The sequence below is a fragment of the Strix uralensis genome, chromosome 1 (assembly GCF_047716275.1).
Source record: "Strix uralensis isolate ZFMK-TIS-50842 chromosome 1, bStrUra1, whole genome shotgun sequence".
NCBI lineage: Eukaryota > Metazoa > Chordata > Aves > Strigiformes > Strigidae > Strix > Strix uralensis.
The window spans coordinates 160530797-160552870 of NC_133972.1; the positions used below are offsets into that span (position 1 = coordinate 160530797).

Below are 22074 nucleotides of genomic sequence, written 5' to 3' on the forward strand. Positions count from 1 at the left end.
TCTACCAAGCAAATGCTCACACAGTTACTGTTTACATAGCAGCTTAATTATGCCGGTTTTATTTTATACCTTAATTTGTGCAATTTCCCAGTGACTTTGCATGCCTGCTGCTTCTAATTTCTCCTTTCATTCTGTGAAATAAAAAAAGAGATTCTGATATAACAAAGGAACTTAATCCAATGCATGAATTCATGGAGTTTGTATCTTAAGAGGTCTGCTACATAACAGAAGCCCAGTGGGAAGAAAATCACTGAACATTATTCAGGAGTTGACACTAATCTGTGGTCAGGAACATTTGTACTAATTTTTCCAACCACTTTTGTTTATCCTGGTAGTTCTGGTTGTACATGCTTTTTATCTTGTTTCCTAAGGAGCTGTGCTGCCTGTCATATTTCTCTGTCTCTCATCACTCTGGAAGTTGCTGTTCAAGTTCAGGTAAATTTGGCAGGTAAAGTTCCTAAAAGTTTTGCTGAAAGCAGTGGCTGGACGATATACTGGAGCCCCTACTTAGCGGAAAGCAGCTCTGGTCCATTCTGAGAGGCAGCAGCCAACTGGCCTATCAGCAAAAACAGACAAAGATCTGTAGGAAACATGTCTAATTTCTCAGGAAACAACTTGTATTATGCTTCTGTTTTCACTGAGAACGCTTTAGAGCCGTGACCTAACTGACAAAAACTGGTTTGTGTGGGAACTTATGAAGTTTCTTGAAACACAGATGAATGATTCAATGAATTTGGATTGTAGAGAACATGAGAAGATGCTGAACTATCAACATTGCTGTCAATTTATAAGGAAATGCATGCTATGGTAAGGGAGCTTGATAGGATCCTGAAGTTATTTTATACTGATGCTGTGGGATTATTTATTTGCTCTGGATTTGCTGCAGTGTAAATGAGTACTGGTTTCACTTTGAGCTGGTATGGTGGACTGAAACTGTCAGGGGTAAGGAGCATGTGACATCATGGCACAAGCAGTGGTGAAACTCTCCTGCAGCAGAATGGAAGCAAGAGTTGAGGAAGCAATTAATGTCGCCATCCCAACTTAACTGATCACCAACTGAAGTCAGTCCCCCGAGGTGCACGTCTGAGGCTTTAAGTAACTGCTGTGGGTGTACAGCTGAGAGGTACGCCTCTTTTTAACAGGACTCGGTATGAGGGAGAAGTAGGCTGATCCCTTGAATAGCCTGCATCCTCAGCTGGGCTGGGGAGGGGAGGCAGGAATGAAGTCAAGTCTCAAGCAAGATAAGCTTTGGTGTAGTTTTTCAATTGACTAATATTAATGGAAATTAGGATTAATGGAATCTGGTTGACTAACATTGAGTGAAGTTAGCAAAACAGAAAATGGATTGTTGAAGATTATTATAGTCTTGCCTTTGAAGTTCCTGGCCCTGTATAATGTTTACCAGGACTCAAACATCAAGGATGTGAACAGCAAAATAAATGAAGGACAGCTGTGACAAATCAAAGAAAGGAAGTTCAAATAACTCCAAAGCTCCACAACTAAGACATAAAACAATGAACCGCGAGATAACATAATGTGTTCTAACAGTGCACATTACCAGTGTCAGGCTCTAGTCATCAGGCAGCATGTTGGGAGGATGACTTCCCAGCTGTGATTGCAATTGAAGTGCTTGGGAGCTCTACAGTAAAATGTAGTGAGAAAATTGGGCTACTTGAAATCAGGTGTTTAAATGTCAAAGAAAGACGTACACACTAGAAACTTCTGAATGTCTTTCAAAGCACAATGTAAATAGCTGTGAAAATAAAAAAATAATAAAGCCAGCACTGTAAAAACTTGCACAGCTCCAAAGCTGAATACCATAACTTGTTATCAGCCTGGTGATAATTACACAGTTCACGGTTACAGTTCTTGGACATTATTCCACAAGAGAGGCTCAGTTTGATTAAAGCCTCACAAAACTCAGTTCAAGGTTTTATTTTTTCAGCTGAAATGCCACCTGCAATTTTTAAAATTAGCATGTATGTTACATTTTCACTCATTAAACGACAGTTTCTCATTGTCTAGACATGCCTGTCAGTGACATGCCCATTGTGCTTCAACATGGAGGGTGACCGTGGCAGCTGGACCTGTAGGTGTGACAGGAGCTCTGAATGCTGCTTCAGCATGTTGGAGACTCCTGTGAGACATGGAAGAATAACTGTCTACAATGAATGTGCTACATTTCCTTCCTGGAAAAATAAGAAAGAGAAAAAAAACAAAACAAAAAATACAATTCTGCCATTGTATAAATCCATGGTGCACACATATCTTGAATAATGAGTCTGTCTCAAATGCAAGAACTGGGGAATACCACTGAAATGAACTGAAAGTAAATTATGGGTAACAGGAGAGAAGACCTTTCTCTGAAACCTATTGTGGAACTTGTGATATGTGGTAGAAGTCAAAATGAGTGCAATCCACAAAAGAGTTAGACAAATCCATAAAGGTTAGATATCCGTGTATCTGTTAATCACAATGTTCAGGTTTTAGTCACAGCTCAGACCCCCTAAATCACCAGAGCACACACTCTTCTGCTCTTCATTGGAATTGGTTATTGAGTTAGACATATTTTTACTTTTTTTTTTTTTTTTTTAATGAATAGCTAAAATAGCAAAGCAGTGGCTTGCATATTCTGTGTTCCAGGCATTGATGAATTTATATTATCATGTCCCAGTAATACCATCATACCTGATGATGTCAGCCAGCAAAGCCCAACAAAGCGGGAGATAACAAGTCCAAGGGAAAATTTCAGCCGATTAGTAGAATAACCAAATAGCTCATTGCTACCTCAGATAAGTGCTGTCTTATCACTCTTAATAGGCCATCAGGGAGATGCAAAACAGTTATATTCAAATTAGGAGAAAATAAACAGTTGTAACCAAACCTAAATAATTGTGTAAACTATACAATAGCTTGGAGTATCTCAGTGACATAAAATTGGTTCTGTGCTAGAAACAGTGGAGAAGAAACACTCAAGCACATAGCTGGGGCACAAACACCATCAACACCATTACGAAATTACTTTGATAATTTCACAGTACACAGTTGTGACAAGCAAGAACCCAGATACCCAATGCTTATGAGACAACTGGTGCTTAGATACCTGTTTCGTTATGTCATTTCTCTGCAAGGACAGCATACGTCATTGCAAACAAAGCCGGAGGATCAGTCATGCCACACCGATGTCTTTCATGATAAAGTGGGGTAAAACCTGAACAAGTTGGTACCCAGCCTGCATTTGTCGCTTCTTCCCAGTCTCAGCCAGTCAGCCAGGACATTCTTAGCTACAGAGCGTGTCCTCACAGTGTAAACACCAGTGCAGCTGGTGGGAAGGTGCTATGATTTCTGTTAACCTTGGCATGAAAGAGCAGGACATTTTTTTTAAGAATATATTATAGGGACCTTTTAGATTTAGAGTATATGACAGGTGTGCATGTCATTTAATGCACGAGTACACCATGGAAGTCTTGCTCCATCTGCATTGTCTGGATAGATTTCCAGAGTGCTTCTACCACAGCAAAAATTGAGTTCAGACTCAGCTGATTTTGCTAGTTGGCAAAATTAACAGCAATACTTTACTGCTGGCCCTAAAATTTAATCACATAATATACCTGCTGCTAAAATTATTTGAAACAGTGTTCTCATTAGTGTCTAGGAGATAAATGTCTATAGGTAAATTGAATTAAAAATTATTTTTAAAAAATACTGTGTAGAGTCTTTTGAGGCTAATTTCAAGGCTCAGTCTGGAGACCTTACTAGTAGTGACATCCTAAACAGCAGTGTCTCTCATCTGGCAAGTTACTACATAGTCCCACTTCCTGATTAACTAGTATCTGCATAGTAGTAACCTGAGAAAGTTTTTTTGCAGTTAATCTATTATTATATCTTGAGGCATTGCTAGGGCTACAATGTATACAAGTATACAAGTATATCCCAGCAAACTACATACCTACAATATCTGTATGAATCTAAAATAAATAAATAGATTAATTAATGTGAAAACCATAACCATATTATGCAAAATATATTAAAAAAAAACCCAAACCAAACAGGAAGATGCATCAAATATTCTATTTGTGAAGAGTATACAATGGAGGAGTAGAGTGGTGCAGGAAAGTGACAGTAAAAAAATAGCAGGATGAAAACTTGAATGAGGACCATGTCACGAGCTGGACTGGGAGCCCAGGGAGGTTCTGTGATCCCCTTGGGCTAAATTAAGGTGAAACGACACCAAATGACTGGTTAAAATTTTTTACTTGCAGTAAAAAACAATTTAAACTTGGAAAAGGATAATAAGCAATGTGGTCTCTTATAAATCTATAAGAAAGAAAAGAAAGGAAAGAAAAAGAAAGGAGAGAAAGAGAGTCAAAAGAAATCTGGTCACCACCCCTGGGATCCAGTTATGTCTCAGGTCCGGTAATCTTGGGTGGTGGGTGAACACACAGCAGTTTTCTGTCGCCTTTTAAGTTCATCATATTGGCTGATTAGCATACCAGTCCAAGAGAGGCAGGTATTCCGTAAACTCATTTCCATGAGAGACGAGGAAAAAGGTGGAGCATGGGTTCTGCGCATATGTTGAAGGGGAATGGGGTGCACTGCCCCCTGTCCAATTGAGTCGGTGGTTATGCTCACCCTGCTCACCTTTGCTTTTTCCTCAGTTCCCAGGTTTTTGCTGACTTCATGCTTTTTGAACAATCATCCAGCTTCTGGGGCAGAAATGATCACCTCTTATCAGGCCTTGTCACCTCTTCAGTGGTGAAGTCACAAAGTTGTTAGCAAGGCCTGCATGGTGTCTGGCTTACACAATACAGCCACAAAGTATCAGGCTTACACAATGGAGCCAGTGATTAGCAATCCTTGTGCTTGATGAGAAACATTTGGTTTCACTCAGTCCATGTCTCCCCCCTTGGAGGTTTATCTAAGGCGTTTGTCAGTACAGCGGTAAGGGAGTGGGGGGTGCATCCTTTGATACACTCCTGTTTCCTTGGGTGACATTCCTTAGACTAATCACAAAGGCCACAGCTTGTCCTTGAGGTTTTCTGTGTCGATGAACATTTGAGGCATTCCTTCCTTCAGTTCCTTACAGACCATGAAGAAGCCAATATAGGAAAAGCTCATGTAACAAAAGGAGCAGAAGCCTTCCACAGTTTAAGATTAAAATGACCATACAGATGAGCACATCATAAAAATTCTGTCCAAAAACCCCAATGTTGGAATGGAATGATGTATAAATTGCAGAACAAATACCTGATTCTGTTAAATTCTAGTTGTTTCTCTTGCTTCTGCTTGTAGGGCCTTCTGGTCTCACTCTCAGTCATGCTGAATAATGAGATCTCAGGCTGTGACCATCCAACGATTACCAATTAGCTTGATTTTTGTCATTCTCAACTTTCCTCCTGGTGCTGAAATGTTAGATGAGCAGGCTATCCCCTTCCCATCCTGCTCCCCAATACACCTAGAAGTCCTAGTCTCATGTCCTTTTTAATCCCAAACCATCTGCCTGACATGAAAGTGGAAAAAACTCTGCGGACATCTCTGCAACAAACACTTTGTTCTGAAGATTTCCATTTGCCCCCCTCATCAGGTATTACTAGGGCCTATGCTTAAAGCATGAATGTTCCTGTATCAATTATATTTTTGATATTTTTCTGTGAAGATCCTAACCATCTGTACTTTTTTTCTCCTGCTGCTGAATACTAGAGCTTGTCATGAGACCAAACATTTTTCCACTGTAATCACTGTGTCAATGAGTAGCTGGAATTTTTTTCTTACAACTCTGTGAGTAATGATTAGTAGCGAGTATATCACAAGGGATATCAGTGTCTTGAGATGCTGAACAATTTGACAACATGTGGTAAGCTATAACTGGGACAACAGAAGTAGCTTTTCATTCATTGGATGTTTTGGCCTTTCAGATCTCCAGTTAATCTTGACTCAGAAAATAAATGCATTGCCTGTACAGTTAGGAGAGATCCTTGTCCTCTCGTCTTCTCCCATCAAGGTGTTGGAGACTGGGTCATCAGTTTTGGTGAGGACCTTACCTAACAGAATTGCCTTTCCCTGGGAAATTGTTCGGTAAGTGGATGATGAGGCTGCTGTCATCATGAGCTTCTTGAGAAGAGATGCTCTGTAAGGCTTGAGGGGAGATAGTGCACTTCAAGCCCTCTTTGGAGAGCTAAATGAGTCTCCCCCCCAAATTTAACAATTTGAATGAGAGAAACATCAAAGGCAATTAAGAAACTTAAGAAATCTTTAATTAAAAATTTGATGCAAGTTCCATTCCAGGGGGAGTGGGTGCTGAGGTCTGTCAAATTGGATTATAGGAGAAGCACAGGTGTAGCTGATCCTATTCCATGTGGGGATGTGCAGTAAGTGGGTCTTCTGAGATGCTCCCAGGCCAGTTTTCTATACTGACATCTTTAAGAGTCTTCCTCCAAAGAGAGGAGTCAGTGCATCAAGGGAGGAAAGGTCTCATCTCTCTGCTGGTTGCTGTGGAGACAGGCAGCATCCCACTGTGAAGACAGTGTAATACAGAGGGGAAAAGCTCTGAGGGACATCACAAAGACAATTTATACCTTCCACATCCTACCCCAGCCTGGTTCTGTGGCTGCTGTCTTCCAGCTTCTTCTCTTCCCTTCCTGATTCTTTCCCCCTCTTTTCTTCAGTTCAAGTCCCACTTCTGTTCTTAGTGGGACCCTCTCTCTCCTTTCCTTTTCTGTTCACAGCTCTTTCCTGGACCTTTTTATCCTGATTTCACCCCTTTTCCCTGGGTGAATGCACTATGGTGAAATTTTCTTCCGAGACACAACTGCAGACTGATTTTCAGATGCATTTTTCTCTGCTGAGACTTTGTTCCCACTATAGTTCAGCCCTTGGCAATATTGTACCAGGTTCTGTATTTCAAGAAACCTGAATTTGTTCTTATGAGAAAACGTTGCTATGTTTCTGCTTCATCCCAGTTGTGTCTGTTAGTGCCTCCTTCCACCCTGTTCCTTTGGCACCCAGTTTCCCTGATGCAGATCTGCAGCAAAACTCTTTCTGCATAAAGAATGCTGGTTCTCTGTAGCACCAAAAATACCTTCTCTTTGGTTCAATAAAGGGACTGGTCATATCTGATCATTTTGCTATATGTCAGTGCAATGTAGCATCAGATTTATTTTAGAAGCATGTTCCACTGAGTTTATCTCATTGCTTGAGCACTCTGAGATCAAAATAAATATTTTGAGAACCCAGGAGGTCCCAGACAAACACTTCCTCGCAAGGTGCTTTCATAAAATAGAATATTGACTTATCTAGTATTTTACTGACTTTAATTTTTCGTTTTGACTAGATTGGGTAGTTATTTCGGTGTTCATTGTGGAGGGAAATTAATGATGGAGTCAAGTATGTTTGTATTTGTAATCCTGTGCACACATTCTATTGTCTAAAGATTATTGCCTTATAGAATTACCATTAGCTTAATTTAACAGTTTTTTCTTTTGTCAAGCATCAATTCACAACAATTTTCTAATAAGCATTTTCATACTTTAATTCTTGGAAGGACCACAGGGTGGCGGCGTGATTAAATGCATATCTACTGGAAACAGTTTATCATGCAGACATAAACAGACAAGAGTTAGGCGAGCCAGAGAAGCTGCCAGTGGTGATTATCCCACTGGAGCTGAGTGATGCCATCGGTTTGTAGCGTTTCTGATGTCTCGCAGCACTGGTGGCATAGCTGCACTGTGCCCTGCCTGCGGCCCAGAGAGGCCTGTCAGCCTGAGGAGCAGCTTCGCTGGGCTGGCGGGTGTTCCTCAGCCCTGGGATTTCTCTGTGTGTAGCACAGCCTCACCTAACGACAGGATGTGATGTGGTTAGGGATGAAGACAACGCTGAAACCTCTGCTTTGTAGAGTACTGTTTGACAAAGACTGTTTTTCTTTACTAAAAGCCTCATCGGTGATAGAGGAGTACAGTTCTGTATCTTGTGGCAGCAGCTGTTTGGCATCCTGTCAAACTGTTTGCATCTGTTCCTGCCACCAGAACCACATATCCACAGATACGTGCGTGCTGTGTGCTTGCAGCCCCCACCTACCCCAAACCCTGGCTGTGGTGCTCTCTCCAGGGCACGAAGGAGCCAGATTGCCTAAGGCAGACTGTGCTCCTTCACGGGCAGCATGGAAAGAGCAACAGTTAACAGAAACTCATGCTGAGCGGCAGGAATAGGTAGCAAAGGATTAGTAAGGAACAGTGTCTCAGACTGAATCTCAGCTCTTACGTGTTGGCTCTGAAAGGAGAAAAAAAAAGTGCCTGAGTGTTCAGGGCTGGTTACAGTGCAGAGTCAAACCGTCAGTTCAAGCCACAGTGGTTTAAGCAAAACTTTTTGATCTTGCAACCAGGCATCAGAGCGCATTAACACAGATATAGCTGGGGGACAGCTTAAATTGGCTTTTACCACTTAGCTAGTAGGTGTTGTCTTCACACTTGAGAGTGGTTTAGAAAGAAGTTCCTTTTCAGCTCTTAGTCACGCTTCCCAGCTGACTTAAACCTCCCAGCCCCTGAACTAAGCTGGATACTGTAAGAGTCCTGGACAACGACCTGGGCTATGGTGTAGACATAGCTCAGTCTGAATGAGTTCATAAATGCTATCAGTTAAATGCAGAATAAAATAAACAGAAAACAAACCAAAAAAGAACTGCTGGAAATACATATGAAATCTTGAAAGATTAAGGTTTCTGACAGTTTTACAGGTGCTTTTTAACAGGTAAATATTTTTGTGATGCTCAAAATTAGAAATTTTTACAAACTACTGAATATATGAAATAAGAGAAAATAGAAAAATGTTCTAGGTATAATAGATAAATAGAGGGTCTCAAGTGTATAGAACAAATGGCATCACTGGCATTGGGTGGTACAAAATGATAGTTTAACAGACCATACTGTCAACTTGAGATATTGGGTCTGCTGGTCTGATGTGAATTTCTGATCTTTTTTATTATTGAAGCTGTTTGCTTCCATAAAATATTTATCTGTTCACAGGAGCAAGCACTAAAACGTGTACCCATCTCCTGGTTGTGCTTTAGCCATCAGTCTGCACAAGAATCTCACTGTCTCTGGCCCAGTGAGTGTTTGAACATTTAACACAAAATGGAAAAGCTGAGTAAGGACAGGCTTAGAAAGCCCCTTTCAGATTGTCTCTGCATATCTCAGGATCAAAATGCCTTTTTCTCTGCACTTCAACTCACTATTATAATGATTACCAGGTCAGTGCTGCATGAAATGTAATAATCTAAACAGATATGAGTCTCTATTGCTGAAATGTTGGGCAGATTATGAAAAATTCCTCCTGTTATCTCACCATGGTGGCTTTTGCAGGAACTTGGTTGTTACAATAGAAAAAGAGAAGTTTAAAACATACCAGTTTTTTTTTTTTTCTGAAAACTTACTAACCTTTCCTGTGGTTTATCACAAGACTAAAATTAGCTTGGCCAGATGCACTCAGTCCTTGGAATCACACAAGCACTGATTCTGCTGACTGGTTTCTAGCAGACAACTTAAATTGTTCAAACTTCGAGCAGCAAATGAACAGCAATGAATGTAATCTGTGCATTGCCAAGAAAGGGAAACACTATTGTAAGTAGCCTGAAAAGAGGAGGGGAGACTGGACAATACCTGGTAGTTCCTCTGGTTCCCCTTGCCAGGCCCCTCTTGCTAAGGAAGTGAACCAGTTGAAACACAAAGACAAGTGAGCTCTCTTTGCAAATAAGCATGGGAATATAGAAAAAACTCCCCATGCTCATTTTCTGTGAGTGTTGCGAGAGCTACTTAAATGAAAAGCCAAAAAACCCTATTTTTAATTTGCCTTCCTCAGTAAGAGAGAGACCAAGTATTTCTAAATTTGATGTTTACATAATGCTGGTTGTTATACAAAAGATGTTAGGAAAAACAAAACCGTTAACCCATCGAACAGCTCACCTGCTAATGCATTTTCTCCCTGAAGTGCTTCACCATCTTTTGCATGAGATGATCAATGCCTTGATGATTTGTCTGTCATTTTCCTGTTTCAAAAGCTCTAGTCATCCCAGCAGGGGAAAGACAAACAACCTTATAGGGGACTCAGGAACAACTCTATAGGAGAAATGAGAAGTACACACATAAATATTGGTAGTTTTTTCATGTGAATGTCTCGTGCTAAAATAAACTTGTGGAAAATTAATTAGTGAGAATAAACTAATTTATCAAATCTCAGTTTAATTTATCAAGTCAAAATGTAGGCCACAGATGCAATATTCTTTAAAGTGGTGAAAGTAATATTCTTATTTCACTATGTAAACATCTAGCTTTTCACCACTTGAGCATTTACTCAGATAAGAAAGTTTATACGAATTTCTAGAAAGTTTTCTAAAACCAGTACTCTAATACAATGCCCCTATTCAGGCATGATGTTCCGCAAAGCGTCATGACCTTGGGGGTTCAAATGCATAGCCTAATACCTTACTGCATGCCAGAGAGCCTCCAGCATCATCAAAAGTCACTGGAAGACACTTGAGCTTCCCCTCATGCCTGTGGTACCAACTCTCCACTAGACCTATGGGGCTCTTCTTAACACCCTTGATGTTGTGGAGGATGAGTTTTAAAGTGTCTCAGGGCTCCAGCTCAAAGATCTGTCATGCTCTAGGCTGAGGAATGCCTCACTCTTCGGTAGCTACCTTCATCTCCCTTAACTCCAGCCATGCTAAAATAAAATGCAAGTATGTATTCATATCTAAAACAGACACCAACTCCTGAAATTGATCCTATATTTATAAAAAAGCAATCAATCCACTTCCCAGAGGTTACCTCAGAGAGATGTCTCTCTCTCTTGCTGTCAGGATTTCAGGCTCTGCACATGCTGTCCCCTCCTCTTAGAGGAGCATCTTAGTCTTGATGGCCAGTCTCCCCTGGGAGGAAGGGTCAAGACAATTTAATCTTTTGCTAGACCTCATGTTCTATAGCAGTCTGTACATTAAAACCAAACAAACTACAAACATCTAAACATGTTATTTTATGTAGCTCATTACTGGCTTTTGGCTGAAACGTGACCCTTTGGGGTTGTGTAAGTTAACCATTTTTGGGTGATGGCAGGCTTGGAGTGACTGATACCCAATTCCCTCCTCTTAGGCACACTGTAAGTGTAAGAAATTTCCGCGTGAACATGTGGAACAAATTACAGATGGGATATCAGTGCGCAAAGGCAAACATGGCCATGTATAATCATTAAATAATTCAGTACAGGAAATTGCACTGGCCTGCATATTCCGAGTTGCAAGACTATGCAAGGAAAGATAGGCATTTCAGGCTGCAGTTCCACAAGCACCCTGAGTCAAGCTGACAGCTTGCCGCTGCCCAAAGACAGTTTCTTCCCCCTTTTCCTCTCTCTCTTCCTCCTCTTTTGTTTCTGCTCCCAGATGCCCAGGCCCACTCCACCTCTGTGCCAGCTCTGGTGCTCGCTCATTGGACCCTACAGCCATCTGCACAGCTCTGCTTGCTAGTCCAGAAGAAACTCTCCGCTTCCTGGTACTCTCCTGCCTGTTTAGTGAATTGAATTGCAGCAAGCAGAGGTCCTAAATGTGGGAAAACTAGCATAAGACACATTGCAGGTTGTGCTGCCGGAGCAGAGGAGAACGGCGTATCCCCTTTTAGCAGTGAACGGCTGAATCAGCCCAACCCAGGTGATGGAGCCGAGGGCTTACCCAAGAACGGTCTGCAATGTACAGTAACATTCTCTTGAAATTGTCTTTCCTTCAGTCATGTGATAAGTGCTTGATAAAAATACTGTGCAAATTCTTTGTCCTAAAGGTCAGATGAGATGGTTGTTTCAATTCCCTTTTTGTTTCCAGCTCTGTGAATCTGTACTTTGTATGTTTGCAGTATGAGTGGAATTAGAGGGTGTTTCCAAGTATTCAGATTAAATGCATGTATTCCAAATTTACAGCAAGCAAGCTCAAGCTGTAGCATTTACAGTCCTAAGGTATCCTCCCTCCCTGGCCCATTCCACGAATGAAATGAAGGCAGATTCTGTTTTTCTCCCTTTGCCATCCACGGATCTCTAGTACTCTTTGCGACCTGCAAAGGTGCTCATTAAAACAACTATACTGGGTTGAACCAAAGGTCCATCTAGTCCAATATTCGTCTCAGTGGCTATAAACATATGCTTAGGGAACAGCAGGGAAAGCATACATGAAACATCTCACAAGTGCTTGCTTAGCTTCCGATTATTTTCAGAACAAAGAATTTCCTGAGCTGGATGTGACTGCTGTCTGCTTAGTAACCCTCTGTAGATTTCTTTTCCTAGTACTTGTCCATTTTTTCCTTGACTCCAAGTCCATTCTTTTACATCCAGAGCCTCCTTTGGTAATAAATACTGCCTGTGGGCTGTGCATAGAACCACCTTCTTCCCATTGTCTGCAGCCTGGTTACTACTAGGTTCACTTGATTCCTTCTTGGTTCTTCTCTTGGTCCTGAAACTATGGTCTTGGTCCCGAATTGATGACAATGTTGCAAACACTTCAGCGTACGCCTGCAGAGTCTGTGCAGGCAGAAATAAAGGCAATGAGTAGGTGTATCTTAATTGCACGTGTTTGTAAATGAACATCATGGTTGGACCACTGCATAAGGCGCCTTCTGGACTTTTTTTTTTTTAAAAAATGAGTTTTTTTCTCCATCACAAGTGTTGACAGTGTTCATGACCTTGCAATTTACTTCCCTTTGCCAAGACTAAATGTTCTTCTGCCCTCTCAAGAGTTCTGCATCCGCTGTCACTTGGAGACAAAGAGGTGAGGTGCGCAGGGGACCAGTGTCTGAAAACGATCCCTGGGTAGCAGGTGAGCAGAAAGCCCGACAGCCGGAGGGCAGCAGCAGTTTTTCAGGGTGAAAATCCGGACCAACAGCTCCCTCTCTGCCCCCCCCTCCCTTCCGCAGCGCCAGAGATAACTGCCACGGCGCAGCGCGGTACCTGGGCGGGCGGCAGCAGCACCCACCGCAGCCGGCAGCCCCGCGCAGCCCCGCGCACACCCGCGGAGCCGGCCCGGCTCCTGCGGAGCGCATCTCTCCCGTTGCGGGGAGGCCGCGAGGACTCTCACGGGCGGGAGCTCGGCGCTCCTCCGGGCGCGGCCGCCTCTACCCGCCGCCCCCGCCGCGGCCCCGGCCCCGGCCCTGGCCCGGGGCAGGCGGGGAGGGGAGCGGCGGAGCTGCCCGGGGCGCGGCGGGGCCGGCGGGCAGCCGAGGCCGTGGCAGCCTCCGGCGGGGATCCGGCCCCTTCCCGCGGGGGCAGGCAGCGCCGACCCTGCCGGGTGACAGCCGGGGGGGGACGCTGCTGCCTCGGCGAGCCTGGCTGCGGCGGCGGCGGCTGCAGCCATGTGTTTCTCCGCCTGCCTGTGACACAATAACACGGGAAGCGGGGCTGGGGGGGGGGGGGATCCGAGCCTGCCGAGGGGAAAAGTGACCTGCCCCGCTCAGGTGAGCGCCAGCGGCGGGGGGAGGCTGCCGCTGCCCCCCCACCCCCGGCGACAAGCTCTGTAGCCGCCGGGGCCGGGCGGGAGGAGCCCCGCGGAGCTGCCAGCGGCGGCAGCGAGGCCGGGGGGGGGGGGGGGCGGCGGGTCCCCCCGGTCCCCCCTCACCCGGCGGTGCTGTGCCCGCAGACCGGCGGCGATGGAGGAGGGCATGAGCAGCATGCAGCAGAAAGCGGCGGAGCTGGAGCACATGGCCGAGGTCCTGCTCACCGGCGAGCAGCTCCGGTAAGCGGTGCCTGCCCCCCGCTTTGCCGGGGACACGTACCCGGGGGTCGGCAGCGGCCCCTCTGAAGGCGGGAGGGGGCTCTGCGGGGCGGAGGGCGAGGGTCTGTCCCCTCGGGCTGTCCTTGCACCGGAGCACCTGCCCTGCTTCCAGCGCGCCCCCGGGCTCCGGCCCCGCTTTCCGCAGCCTGGAGGAGGAGGAGGAGGAGGGAGGTGGCAGCCGAGGGAGGTGAGTCACCGCCTCGGGGGTCCTCTGCCCCGGGCACCTTTGCTCCCCTGCGTGGGGTAGGATGCGCCTGAGGGAAAGGCTGCTGCATCGCTAAAGGGCTCAAGCGATGCAGAAGGAGAGTTGCATCTTTAAAGATTAAAACAACCCAAAGAAACCGTAAGCAATAAAGTGTTTCAGCACTCCAGCGAGAAATAAGCCGAGCGCAGGGAACCGCTCCTGCCGAAGCCCCGTGTGCTCTGCGGCTCTCGCGGCGGCTCCGGGCAGTGACCCTGCGGGGCTGCGCCTGGCTCCAGGGGCTGGCTGGGGCTTTTTTTGCATCAGCTGGTCCCAGCAGATGGAAGGGGATCCCTACTGTCAGTGCCAGCAGTAATTAACAGTGCTGTGTGACTGGAGTTGTGTGCAGCACAGAAACATTTAACAAAAACGCCCGACTCAGTTAATTTTTGATTTCTGTGATGTGTGTAGTGTGCCATCTGTACCCATACGCTACAGAGGAAAAAAAGAAATTTTAAGGCTTTCGGTTTGTTGATGGAACATCTTGTGATTCAGGAAGAAAAATCCTATTATTATTATTATTATCATCATCATCATCATTATTATTATTTATATGTCTAACTAGAAGGAAACTGTAAAAATATTTCCCCAGTAGTTTTTGCTTGAATTTTCTTTGAACTTTTTGCTCAAATGCCAGACAAACACTGGAAAATGATAGAAATGTTGCTTAATTTGGGAGGTGCCATCACTGCTGCTAGCACAGACACTGACATTGTTATCAGCCGCATCCACATGGTGAGGACCATTGACACCTTGTGATGCACACCAGTGATACCCATGCTTGGGAGTAAACATTGTTATAGTGGTCTGGCTCCAGTACACACCAGTGTCTGCTCCAAGCTTGAGATTCCTCTTCAAAGTAGCCCGAAGTGAAACCTAGAGTGACAGGGTGCACCGGCACACAGGCCCTGCATGGTGGACTTGGTGCAGAGTTGTTCATCCCAGTGTCTGATACGAATCCTGGTGTTTCTAATTTATCTCACTAGAAGTTGAAGATTCAAGGCTAATACAAAATTTCTGTTAAGATCACATTAATCTTTCTATATACCTGATAGTTACATATAAAAACAAAGGCTTTGCGATCTTTCCCTAAGGAGAAGAATGAGGAAACTTCAACAAATGTGGCTTCTAGAATCAGCTCATCAGTGTCACAATCAAGGATGACACTTGTCATTTATTAAGGTAATGAAACATGGTGCTATTTTTGGGCAGGATGATCTACAGATACAAAATAATTTCCTGTCCTGTGAGGTTACCTGTGGACATTCCTTTGTGAATTGTAGGAAGTGACTGAGATCTCCTTGGACTCTGATTTCACGAACAACTCAGCCTGCATAATACCTAGCTACTGCTGAGTGGGGAGATCCGCTCTCCCCCTGATGCTTTTCCCACTCCCCACTCCTGGCTGTGTAGTCCCACCTCCTCCCTCGTGCCTCCTTGCGTACTTCTTGCACTTTCCCGGGAGCAGATCCAATGTGGCGATCCAGCGGGTAGGTTAGTTTTCTGAGCTGCTGCCTGCCAGAACCCACAGGTGCTGGGAATGTGGAGCCAGGAGCAGGAAGAGGAGGTGGTGGAGAAGAAGCAAGATCTCCCATTTTGGCAGTGGTGAGCTGTTGGGTCAGCTGGAACAATCTTGTGAAACTGCACCCAAAATTGTCTCTCTTCCCCGAGTTTTTTGTTAGCTTTGTTTTGTTTCTCTGTTGGGATACTCTATGCAAAGGGTTCAATTTCTTCAGTTTTCCAGACAATAAAAGCTGCAAAATGTGCAATAGAAAACCGCCAGTAGACAAGTTTTAGCCAACCCTGCATTTAAAGTTTCCCTTTTCCTGTCCAAGATAAGTATATAATTGTTAAAGCTAAATGAAAATATGGAGGATTTTCAGGATCAAAGACAGGCTATCTCACCAGCCTTTGGGGCAGGCAAACAGATGATAGAAAACCAACACACACATGCACTCAAGGAAACATACTGTACTCTATTCTTAGTGATGCTTACAAATGCAAGATAAGCCCCCAGCGGGAGTGATGCAGCCAGACAGGTGATTATGTGTGTATTTGGGTGAAAGTGCATATGAGCAAGTGTTGCATACTGCAAGATGAACACATAACTTAGGAGTAAAAGTGTAAAACGAAACTGTGAGCATGGTGTTGCTTACACAAACCCAACCAAATGTAGGTATTTAAAGCACTCTTATACTAGACCAAACAGCACATGTGTCTACACTCAAATACTTATGAGAGCTGCTTGATTTAAATTCCTTACAAAGTTCCTGTTGCCCGTCTTGCCCCAGCCTCATACATTGCCTTATAGCCCCCATTCCTGTGACCTGTTTGTTGCACATCTGTCCCTCTCTGACAGGGACTTCTTCATGCAGTGAGGGCTGAAGTTATTTGAGCAGTGCCTTGGTGAGCCTGGCTTTGCACAGTGGCCATGCCCGTAGTGGGGATGGAAGCCCTGTGCCCCCTTCCCCTCCTCAGGCAAGTGCACACTGTCTAGGGGAGGGAGCAGAGGAGACCAAAGAGTTTTTTCCCTCTCCTTGGAACTGTCCCTTGGTTGCTTGTGATCTGTGTTTCTCTTTTGCAAGGTCAGGAGCCTCTGCCCTGGTGTGTGCTGTGTCAGCTGGCACCCAGGGAGCTGGCTGCTGGCACCCACTGGCTCTACGCTTGCACCCACCAGCTTTGGGCATGAGCAGTTTGTGGGACATGAGGCCATAATGTAAATCCTGGTCCATGGGTGGAGTGATTTATGGAAAAAGAAACAGGATCTTGAGCTATATTTAGCTAATGTGGTAAATTTTTACATCCAGTAGTGTCCTTTGCTTCTATACCCAGTAGCTGGCTGAGTGAATACCTAACTCCTTTTAGTTAATAGAAACATATTTTTTAAAGTGAGGAGTTCTGAAGTTTGGCCCTTGGTGAACCTTTATATTATCAGGCAGACAGCCATGAAACAAAGCTGAAGATTTCGGCAGTGTAGCACTTCAGGACAGACCCTTTGGCAGCTTCTCACTGCTGTGCAGGAGACTAGGAAGAGCAAGGTGGGAGCTGGGATGGACATGATCTGACTGTGGGCTCTCCAGGCAGCAATGGCCCTGCAAGGACAAACAGCCGAGGCTCTGGCTGCCTGACAGCTCCAACCACCTGAAAACCCAGCTCTTCCCTCCGTTGTTCTGCAGTTTCAGAGACCCTATAGCTGTTCAGTGGTGAGCTCACTCTTTTGAGGATGGCTGCAACAGAACTGCCCTTAAAAGGCTCCATAAGTTACAAGTGATGAGTATGGACCTGTCTCCTGAAGAAACTGTGAGCTGTGCTTGAGAGAATCACAGGGCCTTCAGCTTCCTCGGGACTGGGAGAGCCCTTCAAAGCCTCCACGCCTACATCCCTCACTGCAAACACCTGCCTGGGGGCACCCCGGGGGAAGCAAATGTCCCTGAGTTTCCTTGGTCTCGCTGGGTGTGCCTGAAGGAAGATGTCACAGCCTTAGTGCTTTGGATAGTCTTCGTCAGAAGCCTAATAATGGCGACATATAACGGCACTACAGAAGTCAATAATTTTACTGGAAGCAGAGCAGTTCCAAGCTCATTTCTCTCCTGGTCAAAGGCAACAGGTTATGCCTGTTTCAGCATTGTTTGGCAGAAGGATTAAAGTATCTCTGTCTGGGTTTGAGCATTAACTTACTTAGAGCTGGTCTTGCCTCTGGCAACCAAAAGCAGTTTCAATGGGTATGTTTTGATATACATGCTGGCTGCCTGTCTTACAGGTCAGGGGTGTCTGAAATCTTCCTGTCTACTGATTGTTTCTTGATGCGAGATTGTCACCAAAATCTGGTATATCTTGTAAGAGACCCTCATTTCTTGCAGAAAATGTGCCTAGTCATTCAGGATGTCTTCAGGCTTCAGTTGACCAAACAACAATATTAAAAGAGCATCTATTTGTTTGTTTGTTTTAAAATCAGAAATTGCCATTGGGTATATGGTGCAGTTCTCTGTAGTATGTGTAACTTGAATGACATTTAATGTGTCTGGAGACTTTCTTATACCTCTTTATCACCAGCCTTTACATGAAGCAACACCTTTCCCGATTCACATTTCTGTTAAATAGTTGAGTAAATAATTAGGAAACTTGTTAGATGAGCCAGTGATTTTGATAGTTCTTATAATTCAGCATCTTCTTTCTACTTAGGGAAATATGAAGCATGTTTCTTAGAGACTTTTCTTTCTTTTGGAAGAGACAAAATGCAAGATACAGTTCAACAGAAATTTGTTTGCCTTTTTATCAGAGTTTGTATATGAGTTTCATCTTACAAAAGGGGTTTTACATAGTAAGCAGCTATACATTTCGAAGCTGCAAGACAAGTCAAAACCAGTTTTCACTGGTGTTCCAAAGGTCTCACTTCAGGAAGATTATCACTTTAAGAAAACTTTACATATTGGAGTAAATAACTTTCAGAGTCATTAACTTCTGAAGGATGATAGCACCTACAGGTCCATAAATTTTTTTCTTATTCTGAGCAATAAATAGCCAACCTTTTTCATGGTGGTAGAGTTCAAAAGTTTATTGAAACTCTTTAGGTGCAAAGAACCCAGGGCACACAACAATAACAGTTTCTAGAGAAATGTGATCAAGAGAGCCTTAGTGTTAATGTATTGCTATAATATAGAAATATATTAACCTTATAGTTACATAATTTCTTAAATGGTATCACTGTGTTTGAAAGTATATTAACACGCTACTGATGTGCTGCTACAACTGTGTAAGCTTATATGCTAAAAGGAACGTAGGGGTTTAAGATACAGAATTGTCTAGAATTGTCTCAATTCAGGTCCTGAATGATCTTCAGATATTAAACAAACATAAATGCCATTTTTAGGGACAGAATTCATTAAGATGACATTTTGTAATCTGCCTAAGCCAATTCAGTACTGTACTTCCACCTAAAGACATGATGTGTTTTTCCACCACCTGCACCTTGTTCTTGCAACCTCCTTAGTTCTCCATCAGTGGCTGCATTTCCCTTAGCCAAGAGCTACTGACTGGGCTCAGAACTAACCCTGAAAAACAATAGTTTTCTGTTGACTCACTTGAGAAGGCTCTTGTCTGCTGACTTCTTCAGGGCAGACAGTACACAGGAGATTATCTCATCAGACCTCTGAAACAGAGGTCTCCAGAAACAGAGTGCTCCAGAACTCTCTGTCCAAATAATTTCACTTTCATGAATTTGTTTTCCAAAATCAAGCAACCAAAAAATTGGCAATCTTCTCTGTGAGGTTCCACCAGAGTAATACACTGAAAGAAGAGGTTTCAAAGTGAAGGTTGGTAGAGCCGCAAAATTAAGTGCTCTGAAATCAAGAAGTTTCCTGCTAACTCTACGCTATCACAAGACTTTTAATGATATATTTTAATTAATATTATTTTAGTTTTATAAAAAGCATGTGTTTCTCAAATTTCTTGATTTTTTCTAGAATCTTTGCTACTTGGTGCACCTTCTCATGTGTTTCAATCTTGCCCGTTTGTACTAATTTTGATGACATCAAGTCCCATATGTACATATAAGCATGCATGCATGCATGCACAGATACTCTGTGTGTGTGTGTGTGTGTGTGTATGATTTCTGGGCCAGGAATCTCAATTTCTTATGTCCTTCAGTAAAATTTGTGGCTATTCAACATTTCTAGAAATCAAGACGTAAGGCTTTTGTTTGCTCAGTTCTTTTCTTTAAGATATGCCTTTTAATAATTCAGTCGTTCCTGTCAGCAGCTTTCCTCAAGCACAACTGAGAGATCAAGTAGTTAACAATGCATGTTCAAATAGCAATCACTCTTTCACTATATACACAAGAAGGCGGATGTTGTACGAGTGGTTTGTGCTGTATATTTTATGTATTCCATTCCAGATGGAGTCAATCATTAACTTTTGTCTCAGGTCAGCAGAGATCAGCAGGGAAGCAAAGGATCCTGGATGTGTGTAGCATGTGCAAGAATATTTTTTATTTATTTTATGTTAGAGGTGCTGTCCATGAACAGGTGAAGGAAGCTGTTGTGATGTTGATGCCCATGCAGGGGAGGTAGAATTAATATGCCAAAAGCAATCTAGCTTTGCACTGATTACACAATCCCTGCTCCTGTGGGGGCAGCGGCTGTAGGCTGGCACCATAACAGAGGAGTCCTCCTATCACTTGTCATTATTATTTACTGTTTGTGCAGCGATAGCGCCTAGGAATTTGAGCTATTTATCAAGTCCTGGCAGAGGTAGGCACTGTATGCTCTGAAGAAAAATAAAGCCCTTGCAACACAAATCTTGGCTGCAATTGGTAGCAGTTTCTTGCAGCAGTGGTAGGCTCTGGCCAGTGAGGGAGGGTCTGTGTAAAGCTGCCAAACTTGGGGAACTGAAGTGGGACTCTGTCAGGATTGGAATTTCTGGTTTTGGGAGGTCAGACATCACGCCCAAGAGTGATACCCCGAAAGTGCAGCCAAAAATACCTCCCAAGTGTGGAGATGCAGAGGTAATACTGTGTGTGCTGGGATGGGTGAGGAGCTCTGGGTACCACGTTCGGGAAAGGATCTGCTCTTTTCTCCCGCCAAAGTCACAACTGTAGAGTGAGAGACCAGACTGAAGCCAGGAGGGAGGTCAACCAGCTTTTGTTATTGGATAAATGGACGACTAGGGAGGAATCAGTGCATCTGTTGTTAATTGAGTTATTTCTTATATCTGTAGACTCCAGTACTTTTTAAGTGTAAAACTTAAAGAATTTCAATGCTTTCTGTGATGTAAAACTTAAAAAAGTGAAGGATATCATCACAGCAGCAAACGTTAGCCTCTCTGCAGACCAGCTAAGTTCCTGATGTAGATGTCTTCATCCCTATCACTAAGTGTCCAGGCACTGAGTGCTGGCTTGGGTGGTAGCTCTTGGCTTAGGGTCTGCTCGCAGAAACAGACAGTCCCTCCTGAGGCTTTGGGCCTTTTACCTTTCTTGCCACTTATTCAGCGTTTTATTTTTGTAACCCTTGTATTGTGGTTGTGTTAACTCTTTTGCCTCTTTCTTCCTGGCAGAGCAGGCTTGTGTGTGTCCTTTTGCTGACTGAAAGGTATTTTTTTCCTGTGTTCAAGGCCAGGGTTGAACACAGTTATCTCCTCAAATAAACTTTCATTGGAAGAGATTAAACTGATGAAGAACTAGCAAAGGGGATGAAAGGCTGGGTAAGAAGCAAGAGCTAAGCAGGTTTGGTTCACGTACGGGGTCCCTGAAGAAAAACTACGTCAAGGCTCTAAAGGTTAACAAAGTCAGAAACTGCAAAGCTTCAGGTCTCAGCAGAACCACTGGCATTCGTTGAGTGAAGGATGCACCTCACATGTTAGTCATGGGTTGTTGTTTTCTTTTTCTTAAGCAAGAGCAGGACATATAAACCATATAGTTTAAACAATTTTCATGTATAAGCCACTGGAATTAAATACAGCTTAAACCTATTTGAACACAGGCTCACAAGGATCCTTAGTTACACCAGTTTGACTAAGACTGTATTATAGAATGGAGATACAGATTCACAAAGGCAGTTTGCCTCTACTACCAGAAGGAAAGCTGAGAAGGGATTTTTAATCAATTTCATAAATATCAACAACAGTCATGACTTTTAATTTTTTACATTTTTTTTTAACTGTTTGGAGAGTTGACCTTTCCCTTGAATCCCACATTTTTCCTGTGGCCTTAAGGAGAAATGACTGTATTGTGAATATGCTTTTATTCCTTGCAGCAGAAAGAATAAAACTGATCTCAAGAGTTAAAGAAAAAATTTAAACCTACACTACTAGGAGAGTGCTGTATAGCAGGAGTGGAAGTGAAATAATGTGCAGTCTTGCTCCTTTATTTTTGGAAAACTCAAGCATTGAGTTGCATGGAAGCATGGAAAAAGAGAAAAGATAACCCACAGACTATCACAGGCTCACTCAGTCTCTAGAGAAACCTGTGAAGCCAAAGGAGCTTCCTGAGACAGTGATCATCAGCAGGTCTGCTGTTAACATCTATTTCTCTGTTCCTCAGCTGGGC

At 43.7% G+C, this 22074-nt stretch overlaps 1 protein-coding gene and 1 long non-coding RNA gene across 4 annotated transcripts in view; one reads left to right on the forward strand and one right to left on the reverse strand.

The window, feature by feature from the left end:
* Positions 1 to 1932: 1932 nt before the first annotated feature.
* Positions 1933 to 12412, reverse strand: LOC141951217 (uncharacterized). Of its 2 annotated transcripts, none has more exons than XR_012631295.1 (4): positions 11711 to 12412; positions 10818 to 10918; positions 9954 to 10106; positions 1933 to 2137 (listed from the first exon to the last, which is right to left on the reverse strand). It is a non-coding gene; the product is annotated as an uncharacterized LOC141951217 (long non-coding RNA). The 2 variants fall into 2 exon arrangements; XR_012631293.1 differs by lacking the exon at positions 1933 to 2137 and adding an exon at positions 6237 to 6512.
* Positions 12413 to 13427: 1015 nt separating this feature from the next.
* The window catches only part of DEPTOR (DEP domain containing MTOR interacting protein), a 77200-nt gene continuing 68553 nt past the window's right edge, over positions 13428 to 22074 (forward strand). The window contains exons 1-2 of one of the 2 annotated variants that reach the window (XM_074887162.1): positions 13428 to 13475; positions 13658 to 13753. In XM_074887162.1, the coding sequence (XP_074743263.1) occupies positions 13668 to 13753 (86 nt within the window). In that variant the 5' untranslated portion in view covers positions 13428 to 13475; positions 13658 to 13667. The remainder of the gene's footprint in view (positions 13476 to 13657; positions 13754 to 22074) is intronic. The other variant, XM_074887152.1, reaches the window with a different exon arrangement.